This window comes from Octodon degus, unplaced genomic scaffold (assembly GCF_000260255.1).
Source record: "Octodon degus isolate 3935 unplaced genomic scaffold, OctDeg1.0 scaffold00093, whole genome shotgun sequence".
Classification (NCBI taxonomy): Eukaryota; Metazoa; Chordata; class Mammalia; order Rodentia; family Octodontidae; genus Octodon; species Octodon degus.
In genome coordinates this window covers 3914918-3932664 of record NW_004524669.1, presented here as the reverse complement: position 1 = coordinate 3932664, position 17747 = coordinate 3914918, and the positions used below count along the sequence as shown (strand labels likewise).

Genomic DNA, 17747 nt, shown 5'->3' with positions numbered 1-17747 from the left:
CGAAGTGCAATAAAACAGCAAACTGTATTTTTAAGGAGAAAGCCTATTAATATTCATTCTTTCACATTACATCTTGGTAGAATTCTCCTAAGTTACTTGTTTCATCCTCTGAAGTTTGTCAAGTCCAGAGACAAAAATGCTTGACACTATCCTGATAAGCATCCTTACGTCAGCAGGGGGCAGCAGGAAGCAGTCTCCTGCTGAAATACTTTCAAAATGCTTCTCCCTGAACTGTCTTCTCTACTTATCCTCTGCTCTCCAGGGCACAGTAAATATGGCAGAACGAAGGAATAGGCATGTTTGAGGATATGCTGACTTTTTAATAAATACATCATTTAATTTTAAACCATTCACACGACTGATTAAACCTCTGCCATCATTGTTAAACTGGTAGAGAGAGCCAGAAAAGATTCATTTCTTGCTGAACCCCGTGCTCTAACACCAGATCCTTCGAGGAAAAAGAACAGCAAGCTTTAGACTATTCTAAGACTACTTCTTAAGCAACAATTATTTGATGCCCATAAAGTCCAACAGTATTTCACTTAATCTGTCTTAAATTAGACTGTTGTGAAGTGAGTTAAAGGAAAACTGAAACTGGACTGTGGTTTACTGCCCAAAGGGGAAATATCAGTTTATAACACCACCAGTGAATGCATTAGAGCATAAGGCCCATTAAGAGCTGTGGAATAGCTCTTAACAAACTATGGCATGGAGTATTACTAAATGTGTCATACCAGTATAAAAGGAGCCTTCTGAAAAGCTCAGGCTTTTCATTTCCAATTAGCAGTGTGGGGCCTGGCGCACAAGTGGGAGCACTGCCACTGCTAGCTCAGGGTGAGACTCTTCGTGCGTCTTTGGGGCCCACGCGTAGGAAAGGGACTTTTGTGCACAGCTAGGTACAAGCACATTCACATACATACCATACAAATCCTAGCACACAGCGAATGTGATACAGCATATGCAGTTATCACAATGAAACACCAAGGCCCATTTACTAGCATGTCCCCAAACCCACACCAGGACTGTAACAATCTTTTCAGCCATATAAAAGTCTAAATTAAAACAACTAAGGGTGCACCAATATGAAAGAATGTTATGTAGAAGAAAATATTTAGTGAAGGCATGAAATATACCCAGAACAGCAGCTTCCTAAAGAATGCCAGTCACCCAGGCCCACTTTGCCGTGCAGCACCTGGCCAGGAGAGCGGCTTTGCACTCAGCCAAGTTTTGCATCCCCTGAGAATTCTTCATCTCAGTCAGGGCAAAGGCAACCTGCAGGCATTTGATGACACTCTAGTTCTAGTGAGCAACTCTACAAGTGGATAGCCAGGAACTAAATCCCTTCGAATCTATCTGGCCATGTGTTATTACCACTAACTTATACTTGTCTCCCAGAAGCCAGACCCTACATCTTAACTGTTCTGATCTCTAGAGCTACCTAATGCTCTCACTTTCAGTTGACTTTTTTGGCCTTAAATTCTTGCCTTATGAGCCTGTTAAACATACCTTGTCTTCTCAGACCTCTGCTCCTTTTCCAAACTAGGCAACTGGCCAGTTGTACACTTGTGAACAATAATTTGGCACTCCCTTCTGAGCAACTATGAGTACAGCCAATACAGCAGGCAACAAATGAATGTTCCTTCAAATTGTCTTGTTTTAATAGAAGAAAATATGAAGCAGGATCTAAGTACATTCTACATGAGGCTATGAAGTTCGTTCAAAACGTTCTGTCAAGTCAAAAAGGGTCTTGTTGTCTTAATGCTAACGGCAATCTACATGGTGGAGCCGTCAAGTAAATGTCACGGTACAGTTTACGTAAGTCCATAACTTACGAACACTGAGGTTGTGAACTTGCAGATATGAATGGACTTTGAATTGTGAATATTTGTAGATGGGAACACATCAGGGAGTAGCTCAGGAGTCTGCCAGATGTTGTCGCAGCTATGCTGCAGTTGCTGTGAAGATGTCCAGAAACAGGAGGAAAAGCAGTAGTGATATGAATGGGTCTGGCTAGGAAGTACAAATATAAATTGTGGATTTGTGTCAAAGGTGTGTAAGACTCTGTCAGATTTACAAACAAATCCAACTTATGAACATTCTCCTGGAGGGTTTTGTAAATGAGGTTCTTACGTAACACCACAGCGGCCCAGGAAGGCGCCTGTGAAGGCATAACTAGGCTGTATTTCCAGAGTCCTGTGTCTTGGAATGACCCAGGTGCTCTTAGAAACACTGAACTAAAGCATGTGAGGACTCACAACAAAACTGTTTTTTCCTAGGTTTGTGTTACAGTTACAAGTGTGTGGCTATTTAGAGCCCTTATCTTTCAAGTCTCTGTAATTCCTGTTAGTCACTCACAACTTTATCTATCAGTCTATTTGAAAAAAATACAGTACTACTTTGGCTATTGACTGGCTCCAAGTTTGTACTTTCTATTACTTGAACAGCAAAGTTTGAAAATAAAATGTTTGGTGTTTATAACTCTGCATAACCGTCAAACCAAAAATCCAACTTGAAAAAAGCTATAAAGGCCAAAAGGGAGCCATGTGTTGGGTCTCTCCACGGACACAAAGGAGTGAGATGCAGACCCCAGGGTTCCAGATCAGTCTAAGCACCTCTCTCGCCCAGACAACACCTAGTGCTTGTGTTTAAACATTCATTAGTGGGCTTTTCTTTGCTTTATTTGTGTAAAATATTGTAACTAGGGCTTCAAATAAAGTTAGTGATACCAGTAGCAGAGCTAAGAGGAAAACTGAGAATCACAATAGAGTTAAAGGAAGAAACCATTGTGAAATTAGTTAAAGTCCTGGAAAAATGAATTTATAAATGTAATTTTTCGGCCTCAGAACCAATTATTTAGTTTTACATTATTTCTTTTTTTTAATTTTTATTTTATTTTATTTTTTACATTTTATTATTTATTTATTTGTGTGTGTGTGTGTGTGTGTGTGTGTGTGACCAGCTCAGCCCACCAGGGGGCGGGCGGGCTGGCATGTGTGCTGGGGGATTGAACCGCGGTCCCTGTGCTTTGTTTAGCTTAGCGTGTTCTAAGTAGGTGCTTTAGACCACTGAGCCATCTCCCCAGCCCTAGTTTTACATTATTTCTAATGGAGAAAATATGCCCAGTTCTTGAATTTTTCAGTGTTAAAATACAAATGTGGAAACAATTGAATTTAACAACTGAAGTATCCCTATGGCAACATTCAATGTTTACTAAGCATTTACCGCATGGCTAGCATCCTTTTATTTATTTTTCATCCTTTTATTTATTTTTATTTTTTAGCATCCTTTTAAAATGCTTTATATATTAACTGTTTCATAGGATAGCTACTATTTTATAGATGATGTTGATAGAGAGGTTAAGTAACTTTTTTTTGGTACGAGGAATCAAACTCAGGACCTCATGCTTGCCAGGCAGGCTCTTGTGCCCCTGAGCTATCTCCCCAGCCCCAAGGTTAAGTAACTTGTCCAGGACCACACAGCTCAAAAAGGGTAAAACCTTATTAAACAAAAGTGGTATAGAATTAAACCAAGGAAGTCTCCTTTTTCTGTCTGTCTTTTTGAGACAGGGTTTCACTACCTAGTTCAGGCTAGCTTTGAATTCACTGTGCAGCCCAGGCTGTCCTCTTGCCTCAGCTTTCCAAGTGCATTAAAAACTGCTTCAAGTCAGGCTTGGTGATGCACACTGGTATTCCCACCTACTCAGACGGCTGACGAAGAAGGACTGTTTGAGCTCATGAGTTCGATACCAGCTTGGGCAACACAGTAAATTGTCTCAAACAATAATTTTTTTTAAAAAAAGCCTTCAAAACTATGTATCAAATCTGGCGCTTCTTCCATACAGATAAGAAAACAAGCACAGAGAGCCACAGGTGCAAGAGTTACTACGTTCAGATCTTCTGGCTTCCAGGCCAGAACTTCTGCTCTTCCACACCAGCATGGGTCCAACCCCCAAATCAATGAAAGAATCTCCTCTCTTTAATTCTTCTAATGTTCACAAAGGGAAGCTCCTGCATGTCCCTCAGAGAGCACAGTAACTTCCCCAGGTCTGGCTGGCTGAAGACAATGCTGGCACTAAATGTGTCTGAAGCTACACATTTTCCAGGTGTGTCCGCATACACTGCATCATGTGCTTTGATTTTGTAACCCTGTGCTTTCCAACCCACCTTCGGAGCAGCTGATGCTCTACCTGCCTAGATCCTGGTTAGAGGAAGCCACACCTGGCATAACAGCAGAATGTACACCTGCTTGATCACTGAGCCAGCAGCACGCTGCTTCCCCAGAACAGGGCAGGACTGGGCCTCCTGCATGGCCATTATTTCTTGCTCTCCTCTGGTGTGACCTTTCCTTTGGCTCCCATCTCTTCTACCCTTTAGCATGCACACATGGCAGCTGCTCTAGGGTAGACTAAAAAGCAGGCTTATTATGTTGAGAATATTAACCTTTCCTAATTCATATTCTAGAATCTATTCTCTCAGAAAATAGCAGAACAATCTGGGTGTAGTGGCACCCACCTGTAATCCCAGCATTCTGGGAGTCTGAGGTAGAAATACCATGAATTCAGGCTCAGCTTAGGCAAATTAGGGTGACCCTGCCTCAAACCCAAAAAGTAAGAAGGGTTGAGGACATAGCTCACTGTGTTCACTCTCAGTACTGGAAAAAAGAAGAAATAGAGTGAAAGCCTCCATGGCTAAAGAGAACTGGATTTAAACCAGCTCTGTTGCTTCTTAAGTGTCATGGCTGTAGGCAACTTGCTTCAGGTTGTTAGGGTTTAGTTTTCTTATTGATAAAACTGAAAGCATGGTTAATAGCACCTATATTACCAGGTTGTGGGAATTAAAGGAAAAGTCATGAAAAAGTCTGTAGCACAATACACAGCACCAAATAAACACTAAGTGTGCTGGCCGCTACCACACTCAACTGCCACTTCAGCTCTTTGACTCTAGCAGCTTTAAGGGTTAACATTCACATTAACTAGTATCAAGCTGCACCCAAGCTAGACCAAGAGGGCGGAGAAGCCCAGGCTCCTGCAGAAGTGTACTGGCTTGAAATGAATGTGAGGTTATCCAAGATGAGGGAATGATAAATGGGAGAACAGAGTAACTGCTCACTACCGCAGGCCCTGGGATCCAACGTGCCTCTGCATCTCCTCTTGGTAAAGCACACCCTGTGCTCCATCAGAACTAAACTCACTATTTTAAACAATTCAGCTTTTTTATGCCTCAGGGCCTCTGTGTATACACTGCTCTTCATACTTCACCATTCCTTCTCCTCTTCAACAAGTAATTTTTTTTTCCTAAACCATACTTTAAGGTCCAGTTCAAGCACAACTTCCTCACTGAAGATAGCCCCACTCAACTCCCTTAAACAGAACCACTGTCTCCTCCGGGGTATCCCCACAACACTGTGCATTACTTTCTTTTGCACTGTCCCATCACAGCATACTGTTGTGGTCATTCACACGTCAGTATCTACACATCCTGAAGGCAGGGGCCTATCTTCTCTGTATTGTGACTTTCTCAGCCAAGCAAGCAGAGTGCATAACAAGAGGCCCATCTAGCACAAGGCCAATAGCTCATCCATGCTTGTTAAATGTATCAATGAGTCTCTTAGACATGAAGATATGATATAGGTAAAATCAACTACCCTAACTATATCCAGTTTATTGTTAAATACCCAACTGAAACTATATGTTCACCTTTTCTATCCTTAGCTTATCTACCCATAAAAATTTCATTAATTTTAGCTTGAAGACACCTTTTAACCTTTTGCATGCCTTTTATACCATGTTGAAGATATGGTATGAAATGAACTTTAAAAAGCCAATATACTAACAGCGTGGTAGAAAGACTTATGAATGTTAAACTTATAAATTCCTAAAAGTGAAACTTTACTATACCCCATACTACTGAGGGAATTTAAACAAGTAAGTTCATGTTTCTGAGTTGTAATTTTTTTCTTTTTTACTTTTAAAAACGTGGAACAGTATACTAAAATCTCCAAATTATCAGATACCCTCTGGGACCATAGAAAACTGAAGATTCAATACTGAAATCTAGTCACCTGTAGGAAATCCAGACAGAGATGACAGGGAAGATGCTGGATACCAGAGGTGGATTTCAGGCCAGAGAACAGTCATTTGGGCTAGTACTGAGAGAAGGGATGAGATCATCCAGGAAAAGTGCCAAATACGAGAAACTTGGGGCAAAAACTGAACCCTGGGAAACATCAACACTGAAAGGAAGGGTGGAAGCAATGAAAGAGAAAAGTCTGAGATAAAAGGGCCAAGGAAGTAAAGAACTGCAAAAATCAGGATAATTGGTGTCAAATACAGCACGGAGGTTCAATGAGATAAGACATTAAAAAAATATTTGGCTTGGGGATTTGAGGTCTTACTCTCCTTGAGATTGTATCCCGGGAACATCGTGAGAGCAAGGGGGAAGCAGAGCCAGGCTGCGAGGACGGAGGAGTCGTGGGAGCTGGGTAGGTGGCAAGTAACGGCTCCGCTTTACATTTCTCAGTGGCATGAGAAATGAGTAAACCAGCTGGGGATGTGAGGACTCCTGATAATGAGATGGGGTTTGTGTGCATCCAAAAACTGAGGTGAAGGAACCAATAGGCAAGGGAAAGACTGAAAACAACAGAAAAGGGAGGAGATAGACAAGAAAATGATGATCTCAAGGTGGAAGAAAGGCACAGGGTCAAAGGTAGGAGAGAGGAATTGATCTTGAACAGTTGGGGTCCTCTGTCCTCTGAAATTGAGGAACCTTTTATCTAAACCAGACTGCACAGGCCAAACTTTGCAGCCTCAACAAAGTGTCTAGAATAGGAACACATTTTTAGGACTTATACCCAAATGTTCCTGAGACTCGGAGATGGCGGAAACTCCCATATGACAGAGCAATCCTAATCTTAAATTGTGTCCACCAAGGTTGACTGCAAGAACCTCTTACATTTCTTACACGAACTTAGAGACAGTAAGAGAAACATCTTTCTGTATAAGGATCACTGCCAGCCTTATTCTCCTTGACTAAAAAAACTTAAATATTGCTATTATCAGAAAATTATCCATATTATAACCTGGACACATTCTCCAATGTTATTTAATAACTCTATTCAATAGGTCAATTTTTATTAAAATACAATTTCATAACTCACACCCTGGAGAGTCAACCAAAACGAGCTCCTAAAACTACCTATCAGTGCCATGTTTAGGCTGCGGTGATTGGCTAGTAACATAAATCCCACAGTTCAGGTACAAGCTGGCTCTTAACATAGGTGGTTCAGAACTACAGAATCACAACTTAATGCTTGTAAAAGACATCAGAACAATTGCAGCTATTTTCTTGAGAATATGCTATGTTTATCTGTAGGCACTCCTATGCAACGAGATGCTAAAATGCATTGAACTCTTGCCCATGTAAAAATATAAGATTGGCAAACTCAACAGAGTGACAATACTAGCTTTTAAATAATACAAAATATCTACATTATCTTTTAAAAATCGTAATTCAATACTTGCTAAAGGCCTACTTAAATAGTAAATATTTGAGAGAACATACAGCCTTTTATTCTGCTGGACTCTTAGAGTTTAGCATCACGTTACACAACACTCCAAACCTCTAAGGTACTTGGACACCATGTTATTTTCAAACACGATAATGCATGTATCATTATCTGTTACACTCTTATTATTTTTATGTGTTTGTTATGTTTCCCTAACAAAAAATAAGTTCCAAGAGTATGTGTGTCTTGTGTTTTGTTTCTCAGGATACAGAACAGAACCTGGGCACACAGAAAACACTCAGCAACAATTTATCATATTATCAAAGAAATGACTAAATGTACAACTGCTTTTTTAACCCTCCACAATCAATAATAAATCCCATCAATTTCTTTCTTTTTTTTTTAAGATATTCTTGAAAGGTTTTTTTTTTTTTGGTGGTACTGAGGATTGAACTCAGGACCCTGGGCTTTGTCAGGAAGGCACTTATGTCACTGAGCTATCTCCCCAGCCCTCAAGTTCTTCTTCTTTTTTAAAAATCTTTTATTAAAAAAAAATAAATAAAAGTCTTTTATTTATTTTTTTGGAACAGGGTATTGCTATGCAGCATGCCCAGGGACCAGGGCTAGCACAGCATGTGGTACAGCAGATCAAACCTGGATCCTTGTGCTTGCCAGGCAGGCCCTTAGATTACTGAGCTATCTCCCAAGCCCCTCATCAATTTATTTCTATACTAACTCTCAAATTCAACCATTCCTTTTAATTTGCACTTCTACCACTGCACCTCAGACCTTCATTATTCTAGCTGATCTCTGGATTCTAGCTCTTCCCCTCAGGCCCATCCTGCAGGTCACTGTCACATTCACCTCCCCTAAGACTCTGTAATCACATAGCCTTCTTCTCAGCTAACAGCCTCAGGAGCTCTCTACTGCTTGTCCATTAAGGACAGATCTTTGGGGCCTAATATTCTCAGCAGCCATGATTTGCTCCAGCACTCCCTTCCCTGCCTCTGTTTCCACTGTTCCTGTCATTCCCCACATCCCAAACTAATTAGACAATCTTCTTTTTTCTCAATCTGCTTTTGGTGGTGTGAGTTGTAATCTTTCCTCCATTAAATGACCATAAAGGAAGTGAGGATAACTAAGACAGAGTAGCACCGTTTGGGTGACTTCTGATAAAATGTGATCAGTTCATTTAAGTACGGGGGTGATGGTGGGTTGTGGTGTGATTTTGGGGATTGAACTCAGCCTTCCTTGTGCTGAACTGCATCCCCTGCCCTTTTTAATTTTTATATCAAGATGGGGTCTAAGTTGCTAAGTGGGCCAGGCTGGGCTCAAATTTGTGATTATGCTGCCCCAGCCTCTGTCCTTCTTCCTGAGCCTCCTTGTCTACACTTCGATATGTTTTAGTCCATGTCTCATTTCTAGATTCCAAGGCCTAATTCAAATACTTTTGCTATGAAAATATCCTAAGACCCCTCTATCAAAGTGATATCATACTATATGCTACCATGTTATAAGCAACTTTAGAGAAAGTTATGGACTTTGTTTCCCCTAAGAGAATTGAATGTCTACTAAATAAGCACTTGAGAACCAGATGTGGTGGTGCACACCTGGAATCCCAGTACTCTGGGAGGCTGGGGCAGCATAATCACAAATTTGAGCCCAGTCTGGCCCACTTAGCAACTTAGTGAGACCCCATCTTGATATAAAAATTAAAAAGGGGAGGGGATGCAGTTCAGCACAAGGAAGGCTGAGTTCAATCCCCAAAATCACACCACTGCCCACCATCACCCCCGTACTTGAATGAACTGATCACATTTTATCTAAAGCCACCCAAACAGAGTGCTACTTTGTATTAGTTATCCTCACTTCCTTTATGGTGTTTTAATAGAGGAAAGATTACAACTCATACCACCAAAAAATAGCAAAATAGTTAATGGTAGACATGCTAGAAGGTTTGTGTAATATACCCTTAGGATTAATAAAGAAGATTCAAGCACTAAGCAGAGGTGCTCAATGACCTAATGACATAACGTCTTTTTTTAAAACTCTAAGCCTTAGGTTCTATGAGAGCCATGGTTAGCTTAATGACATTTCAGAAGTTATCCAGCCCCCTGAAAACATCTAAAACATGAGAAAACTTACTTTTTGGTCCACTTTTACTCCTAAATTAATTCTTTAAGAAAGAAATATTGGTTATCAGTCTTTTCCCCGCTTGAGTTTGGTTCATCTCGAAACATGAAAAAAAATTTCATGATAAGACCATTTCTAGTATTACCTTTCATGTGCACAGCACTTATAAAAGTACACAGATTTTCATATACACTATTTCATAAGATTAATTCATTCAACAAATATTCACTGACTACTAACTAAGAGCAGGCGCCACTCCAGCAGAAGAGAGTACAAGAAGATGCACAGGGCTGGGGATGTAGCCAGCAGCACAGTGCCTGCCCAGCAAGTGTGAGGCCCTGAGTTCAATTCCCAGTACCCCGCCTTCCGGAAACAAAAAAGCTGAAGATGGAAACAAAAAAGCTGAAGATGAACAACAAACAAATAAACATGCTATACGCCCATTGTTGTTCCGTGCCATGAAAAGTGAAGCAGGGCTGGGGCAACAGACTTTTTCATTAGGCTAGCAAAGAAATGATCTTTATAACATTGTAAAATAGGTGGGATATTAACTGTTAGCAGAATCTTAATTTTCTAAGTCAGAAAAACTGAGATGTTGAATGGTTAAGTGATATGCTGAAGATCACTTGGAACTAGATTGAGCTGGGTTAGAGAGATTTTTTAACTCCTATCCCAGTGCTAAAGCAATAGAAGAGGAATCTGATTTAGGAATGCTTAATTAGGGGACTGGGGAGATGGCTCAGTGGAATAAGTGCTTCCTCCACAAGGGCCTGAGTTCAATCCCTGATTCCGCAAAAAAAAATAAATAAATAAATAAAAAATAAAAAATAAAGGAATGCTTAATTACATTCCTTTCCCTCTGCATAACCATACCTGGGTAGTGAACAAGAACCCCAAGTATGCCTGTCATTATTAACCCACCTCTTGCTGGCTCAAGAGCATTTGCCTCAATTTGATTTAGTGAATAAAATAACTGAATAGCACTTTATTTTCTTACATTGTTAGAAAAATTTTTTTAACAACAACCATGGTCTTAAAATATGTAGTTTTTAATTAAAACAGAAAGCAGCACCTAGGGTTTCTGCGCAATGGCAGGCATGGGAACAACACATTAGCAACACTTCACAGCACACCTAATGAACACGGACCTTCCCTGTACAGCCTGGCTTGGTGCTGCACTCCTGCGAAAGGTGTGCACAGATGTGGCAAGGAGTCTCTGCCATGAGCTCACAAGACAAGTGTGCACATGTGTTTGAGAGCTCTTTACTGAAGGAAACTAATATTAATGAGGTAAAGAGAAAATTAAAAAGACTGCTGGGAACCAGAGGTATCCTCTATAATTAAACTAAGTGAAACCTGAAATCACTTCCTCTTCCAGTCAGGCTGAAGACCTAAGTGTATTACACAAAGCAGAATGAAGAATAATCAGTTATGGTGTAGAAAATCAAATTAGGCCACAAAGAAGAAAAGCCCTGTGGGCTGGGCCTGAACCAATGGGGGAAAATGCCAAAAGGTGAAGTAAGAAGAGCAAAGAGCAGAGTACATTCTGAGAGGAGGGGTGTGAAGAACAGAAGGTGGGAAACACTAAGGGAACAGAAAGTAGTATGCCAGCCCTAAAGCACAGTACTGGACAGGCAAAAGTGTGAAGCACAGTTAGAAGGACAGATGCAGGTCTATCTGGGCCTGGGCTGCAGACATGAACAGACGAGAAGAGATTTGGCAAAGGGCAAATAGGAGGCAAAAGTGGAATGCCCAAGACTTTCTATTTCTGGTTAGGAGCTTTTTCCACTATATTAGTCTGACAGGTCAGGAATGGACTGTGGTGGATGGAAGATAATTGTCCTTTAAAAAAAATAAGTGGACAAGTTAAATAAATTGTGTCAAGATGTAAACCTGAACAATTGTATCAGTGTTAATAACGAGCCTGTGTCTTTGGGACAGTTTGTGTAGGGGTGCTAGCTAGGTGGGGAAAATACGGACCTGTCTTTTCCCTTAGAAGTACGGCTCTCAGCACTATATTTTTTGGGACCTATCCTAAGAAGTGTAAATAAACCACAGGATGTAAGTGAAAAAGGAACTTATTTTTCTTTCTTGATATTTGCCTGTCTAGCTTAAGAACTGAGTCAACTGAGGATACAGATGAAATAATTAAACTTTTAAAAAATGCGAAACTAGAACTATTTTGAAATAAATGTAGAATTAGGAAGCATGAGTTCTACTACTGATTCTCTCATTGAGGGTGGTGCTGGTTTGAGACAAAATACTTATTCTTTATGATTCTAAGTGGACAGCACTTAGCAGGAAAAGAATACACAAAGAACTGATGGTAAACTGAACATTGGTAACTATGTATAATTTTCATATTCAAGAAAAATGTGTTATTTAAAGACATATCAATGAACCCTGTAGTTTAAACTTTTTTGTATACACTTTTGTTTATAGAACTTTCTTAACATTATAACACCTATTACAGAAAAGATACACAGCTATTATGAGTTATGAAATGGGATAAAGGGGTAGGAATCAACTAGGAAAGCCATCTTTCAATTTAATCCATGGACTTTCTTGCTGACTAAACATAGTTATTAGAAATACATTTAAAATGAAACAAGCTATTATTAAGCACTATAAGATTTAAGTGTATTTGGTTGTTGTTGGGTCTCACTATGCAGCTCAGACTTGTGATGATCCTCCTGCTTTCAGCCTCTCCACTGTTGGGATTACAGGCGTGCACCATTACACCTGGACTCTGGCCAGCTCAGCCTGCACTGGGGCAGGGCAAGGCTGGCACTGTATGTGGTGCCAGGGATTGAACCATGGTCCCTGTGCTTGCCTAACCTTTCTAAGCAGGTGCTTTAGTCCACTGAGCTATCTTGCTCACCTCCTAGAAGATATTTTTTTAAAGTGAAACACTTTGTACAATAAATGAAAAGCTCCTTGATTTTATTGAGTGAAAAGAGGACTAGAGGGGAAATAAATTGAGTACTGACAATGATAAAGCTTAAGATTCTATAGCACAAAAGAAAGGAAAATAGATACCAAAATTAAGACTTCAATGGGCTTTAAAAAAAAAAAAAAAACCAAAACAGTAGGAAGAAAACTATGAACAAAAGTGTTTATGAGAGTTCAAGTTCCTGAAAGGATAGATTTACATTTATTTGCTTTGATTTGCACATGCATAAGGAAATTCCAGAAGATACTCTTACCAGTGGGTACCTGCATAGAGAGGCAAGGAAGTGGGCAGATGAGGGACAAGTGCAAAGAGAAGACTTCGGGGCCGGGGAGATGGTTCAGTGGACTAAGCTCTTCCCTGGCAAGAACAAGGGCCTGAGTTCAATCCCCAGTCCCCCCCCCCAAAAAAAAAAAAAGAAAAAGAGAAGACTTCAAGTACTTTCAGCAAACAGTTGAAAAACAGGAAAGACAAAGGGGAGGCATTAGGACAGAGTACCAAGAGAAAAAAAAACAAACAACAATGGTGTAGCACTAACAGGTCTGAAGCAATTCAAAGAGTACCAGCTGGAAAAGCCAGTGTGTAACCCAACAAAGACCTCAGACACACACGACAGCCAAACCAGCACTGGCCTGAGCAAAGTGTCCTGATAATGTGACACTCAACTCTAAGGGGCCTGGTAGGTGAGAAATCCACAATGGGATGAAACCAGAACTTTATTAATAGGGAACTTGTTTCATCTTAATCCCTAAAAGAAACAGGGAAGGGAATGAGAAACAGGTTTCTAGAAGAGTCGGAGAAATGATTAATCAGCTAGAAAATGAGACCTGAGGAAATGATAAAGGATTCTACTTGCGTCGTTTAGTAGAGCAAAAGATTATATTCTGCCAAGAATTATTTAAGGCAGCCCTTGAAAAACAAAAAGAAAAGAATGTCCTCTTAATGTCATTTCTACCCTTATAATTTTTTGATTTGTGGGTTAATTCCCAGTGTGCTGCCTTGTAGGGCAGGCCTGGTAATTTAGCCAGGTAGAAGGCCTAGTTAATATGAGGTTGTTAGTACTACCAATGAAGATTTGTAAGTACACTTGAGTAAGCATATTATTTTTAACCTACTGAAAAATTCCTCATTTAAACACACAAGGGGCTGGAGGTGCATCTCAGTCATAGAGTGCTCACCTAGTATGCATGAGGCCCTGGGTTCAATCTCCAGTACCACGAAAACTAACTAAACTAACTAAATATACAATAAACACTTCTGAAGTGCTAGGAATGCTATTTCTTGACATGGTATGTGTATTTTATAATACTTATTAAGTTATATGTTTTTAAAAAAATATATATTTGGTACAGGGTCTTACTACACAGCTCGGACTCATAATGATCCTGTTTTCAGCCTCCCCTGTATTGGGATTACAGACATGGGCCACCATACCTGGTCTCCATAGCCAGCTCAGTGTACCTGGAGGTGGAGCCGGCACAACATGGGGTGCCGGGGATCAAACCCTGGTTCCTGCACTTGCCTAAATAGGTGCTTAGTCCACTGAGCTATCTTGCTGGCCCTATGTATGTATACTTTATAAGCTGTTTTGCATGGTAGAATTTTAGGACTACAAATTAGTCCTACAAAAGGACTACAATTAAGGCTATCCTTTCCAGGAATGAACTACCCTGCAGTGAGGACAGAGGCTGAAGTTAAGAAGTTAAGATTTCTATTATGACCAGCCTGTCTTCCAGTGGAGCTCCATCAGCAACTTGGCCAGAGACTCATTCTCTCTGGAGAGTCCTTACTCACAAGCCAGGCCACTGAAATCTGGGGCACTGGGAATGAACAGAAGCCACCAATAGGGCAGGAACCAGGGAGAAGGGGGCACAAAGGAAAACTGGGGTCTGATAACTAATAGGTCTATACATTTTTCATGTTAAGTGAGGTTTAAGAAAATAAGATTCAAATTGCATGAGTTGAGAAAATAATTGAGGCCCAGATATACAAAGAGACTTAGGGCCCTTAGACTGTCAGTTAGTCAGAGCTCAGTTTTGAATTCATTTTTTAAAGTTTTTGTTCTTTATTCATTTTTATCTAAAAATTATTTGTGGTAACTTGGACCATATACTAAGTAAGAAAAATGTAAATAATAACAGAGTTAATTCAGTAGAATAAGTCTTACTTCCTGTCTACTATTCTTTATATCATATCATGTATAGTTCCTTAAACTTGGAAGACTGAGATGTCCCAACAACTATATCCAGATCTCTTTTGTCCCATTACCATGCCAAAGAAGCTAAAATTTCTTCCAAGATCATCAGGCAGTTTCACTAAGGAAAGTTGAGAAGGGCAGTTATATGAACAAAGACAGATCAGTTAAGCTTTATATTTGTAAATATGTGTTTTCACAAAGCCAGTGCTCCCTCATCTGGAAAACTCTACCAATGTAATTCTTCAACAATCTGGTGTGTGAAGGGTCCCCTAGTTTGTGTCTGATATCAGTCTTCAGGATTTAGTGGCTAAGTAGTTGGCTGGTGAATCATCCAGGAGGTTTTTGCTTCTCAACACTTGTTGCCGGGGCTGGTGAGATGGCTCAGTGGTCTAAGGCACCTACTTAGAACAAGCTTGGCAAAGCATCAAGGGACCGCGGTTCAATCCCCCAGCACCACATGCCAGCCAGCCCCGCCCCCTGGTGGGCTGAGCTGGCCACACACACACACCACACACTCTCTCTCTCTCTCTCTCTCTCTCTCAAATAAATAAAAAAAAATTAAAAACAAAAAACAAACAAACAAAAAAAAACACTTGTTGCCTTGTTTCAGAAGACAACTATGAGAAAGAAACCCAAGATTTGGTCAAGTATTTGTTTGGGAAGTTTAAGGCCCTTGGGCAAATGAAGATTGGTGTTTCTTTCAGCTGTGTTCCCCACGTGCAAAAAGAACAGAACCATCTTCACTGCAAGAATCCATCTGGACAAGAGGCTAAAGGCCTGAAGTCCACCCCTAGCCCAGGGTGCTTCCATGCAAATATTCTAATGTCAAAGGTGCTGATAAGAGCAAATCCCATCATCTCCACTATATTAATCACAGGTTTTTATATGTAGAATTTGAAATGTGTGTTAGAGAGATTCTGAAGAGCTCTATCTTTCACTATCTCCTCTTTTTGGGCTCTATCACAAAGTTCTGTTGCATGTCTGGCTTCTTTTATTTTCTTCTTTATTTTTGATGGTGCTAGGGATTGAACCCAGGGCCTCATGAAGAGTAGACAAGTGCCCTCAGTGAAACACCAAGGCCTTGTGTCTTCTTTTCATCATCTAGCCTGGAACCAAAATCAAAAGTCTTATTAACAAGGTTGACAACCACAAAGGATCATTAATAGCAAGTGAATGGCAAAGCACTCCCCATAAACCAGAACCAAAAGGAAGGTCAACTACTTCTCCCTACTCTGGCGGAGAGACTCAGCTCTTCCTCCCCTCTTCCATAGCCTGTCAGGAAAGGAGCACTGCAGCTGCGCCTCCTCCAACTCACTTTCTGTGTCAAATAGTATGGGTCAAAGTCCTCCAGGGGAACTGCAACCAGGCCTTGGGGGATGTCCCCATAGATGAAAGGCAAACTCTTCCCTGCTTCCAGGTCACTGTTTGGCTTGGGCTTGCTGTCCTCATCGTCTTCTCGATGGCTGCCATCGGCCTTTGGTGGCTTCTTGAGCTTGCTCTCAGCAATACGCCTCTCAATGTTTGCCAGTGACTCAGGAGTGAAAGGCTTGAAACTATCGGGGCCTGGTGGTGCGAGCAGCCGCGCTGCCATCTTCTCATCCTGCAGCAGCTTCCTTAGTTATGCTGCGTCCCCGACAGGTCAGCTCTGGAGGAAAGAGCAACACAGACAGCATTAATCAATCACTGCTCTAAAAAGAGGCCAGACAAAACTATCTCACTCGCAACCTTTATGCACAACCTTTGAAACAGTTTCTTCCATGCCATGGTTCTTTTGCCTTCAGAACAATCTCGTATGAATGGACTAGGTAATGTTTATCACTGCACCTTGGGCAAGGATCAGCCAGGAAGATGGAAAGATAGCATCTCCTGAACTGCTAGCACTTACTATAATTATCTAAATCTACTCACTGTTAGGACCCACATACAGCAAAAGAGATGCATTTCATATCCGCAAAGAAGTTCTAACTAATAATGCATATTTAATACTCCTTAGGGGCACACACTAGTTTTGTTATCTTTATATGTTGAAGTCATACTTTCCTGATTTCTACTACCCAAAGACTTCCTTCTAAGTGCCATACAAGGGTAAATTGTCCCTCCTTTCAAATTTCAATCTCTGAAAGCAAAAGAAATCTTTGAAACTTATCAGATACAAAGCATAGATACAATAGTTTGCACCTGCTTTAGTTTTTCTATTTTAAATTGTTTTTCAATTCACCAAGTATTTCTTCAACAAACACAAAGAAGGACAGACATTGCTCCCAGGACCTCCAGCTTAGCAGTGAGAGGAATCCCAGAGAATTTCCTCTGATGCAGCACCCTGCAACACTGCAGGCTCACTTGGCTGGTCGAACAGGCAGGAAGAGCTACTGCACTCCTGAAGACTGTAAGGACAGGAGCGACAAACCAGACTCCCCTTCTAAAAAGACATGAAGTACTGCCTCATGGGGCCAGTGATTTCTAAGTGAAGTGTGATATTAAAAGGCCCATTTCCATGTCTGTTTATACAGAATCCTGTTGATTTACACACCCACCTTGAAATGGAGGAATCCTGTGGTACAATCACAAGTGCTCAGTTCCTGCCTTAAGGAGCCTGAAAAGGACCTCAGAGGCAGCTTACCTGGCTTCCATGGTGCGGTTTTCCTGGGAGCACCGCAAGGACAGCCCAGGAAATTTTTTTTAAGGCTAAAGACTGTTCTTTCTCCTCCTACTTAGTCCTTAGAGTCCACTTCAAGGCAAGTACCATAAAACTAGGGGCTCCTCAAGAGAGCCAGTAGTCTGGCTAGAATTAACTCTTAAGTAGTCAGGGAACACAGCACCAGCTGGCTCCATTCACAAATCCACCTGCTCAGGCACAGCTGCATGTGGGGCTCAGCCTATGCAATCTGAATGCAGGCTGTGAGTTCACCTGCTTAAAGCACAGGCTGATGAGGCCAGAACCACTGAGTTTCAAATTTTTTTTTT

At 40.9% G+C, this 17747-nt stretch overlaps 1 protein-coding gene across 1 annotated transcript in view; it reads right to left on the bottom strand.

Moving 5' to 3' along the window:
• Scn8a (sodium voltage-gated channel alpha subunit 8) overlaps positions 1-17747 on the bottom strand; it is a 138710-nt gene that overhangs the window by 109627 nt on the left and 11336 nt on the right. Inside the window, exon 2 of the mRNA XM_004637833.2 lies at positions 16099-16428. Coding sequence (XP_004637890.1) covers positions 16099-16374 — 276 coding nt within the window. The 5' untranslated portion in view covers positions 16375-16428. The remainder of the gene's footprint in view (positions 1-16098; positions 16429-17747) is intronic.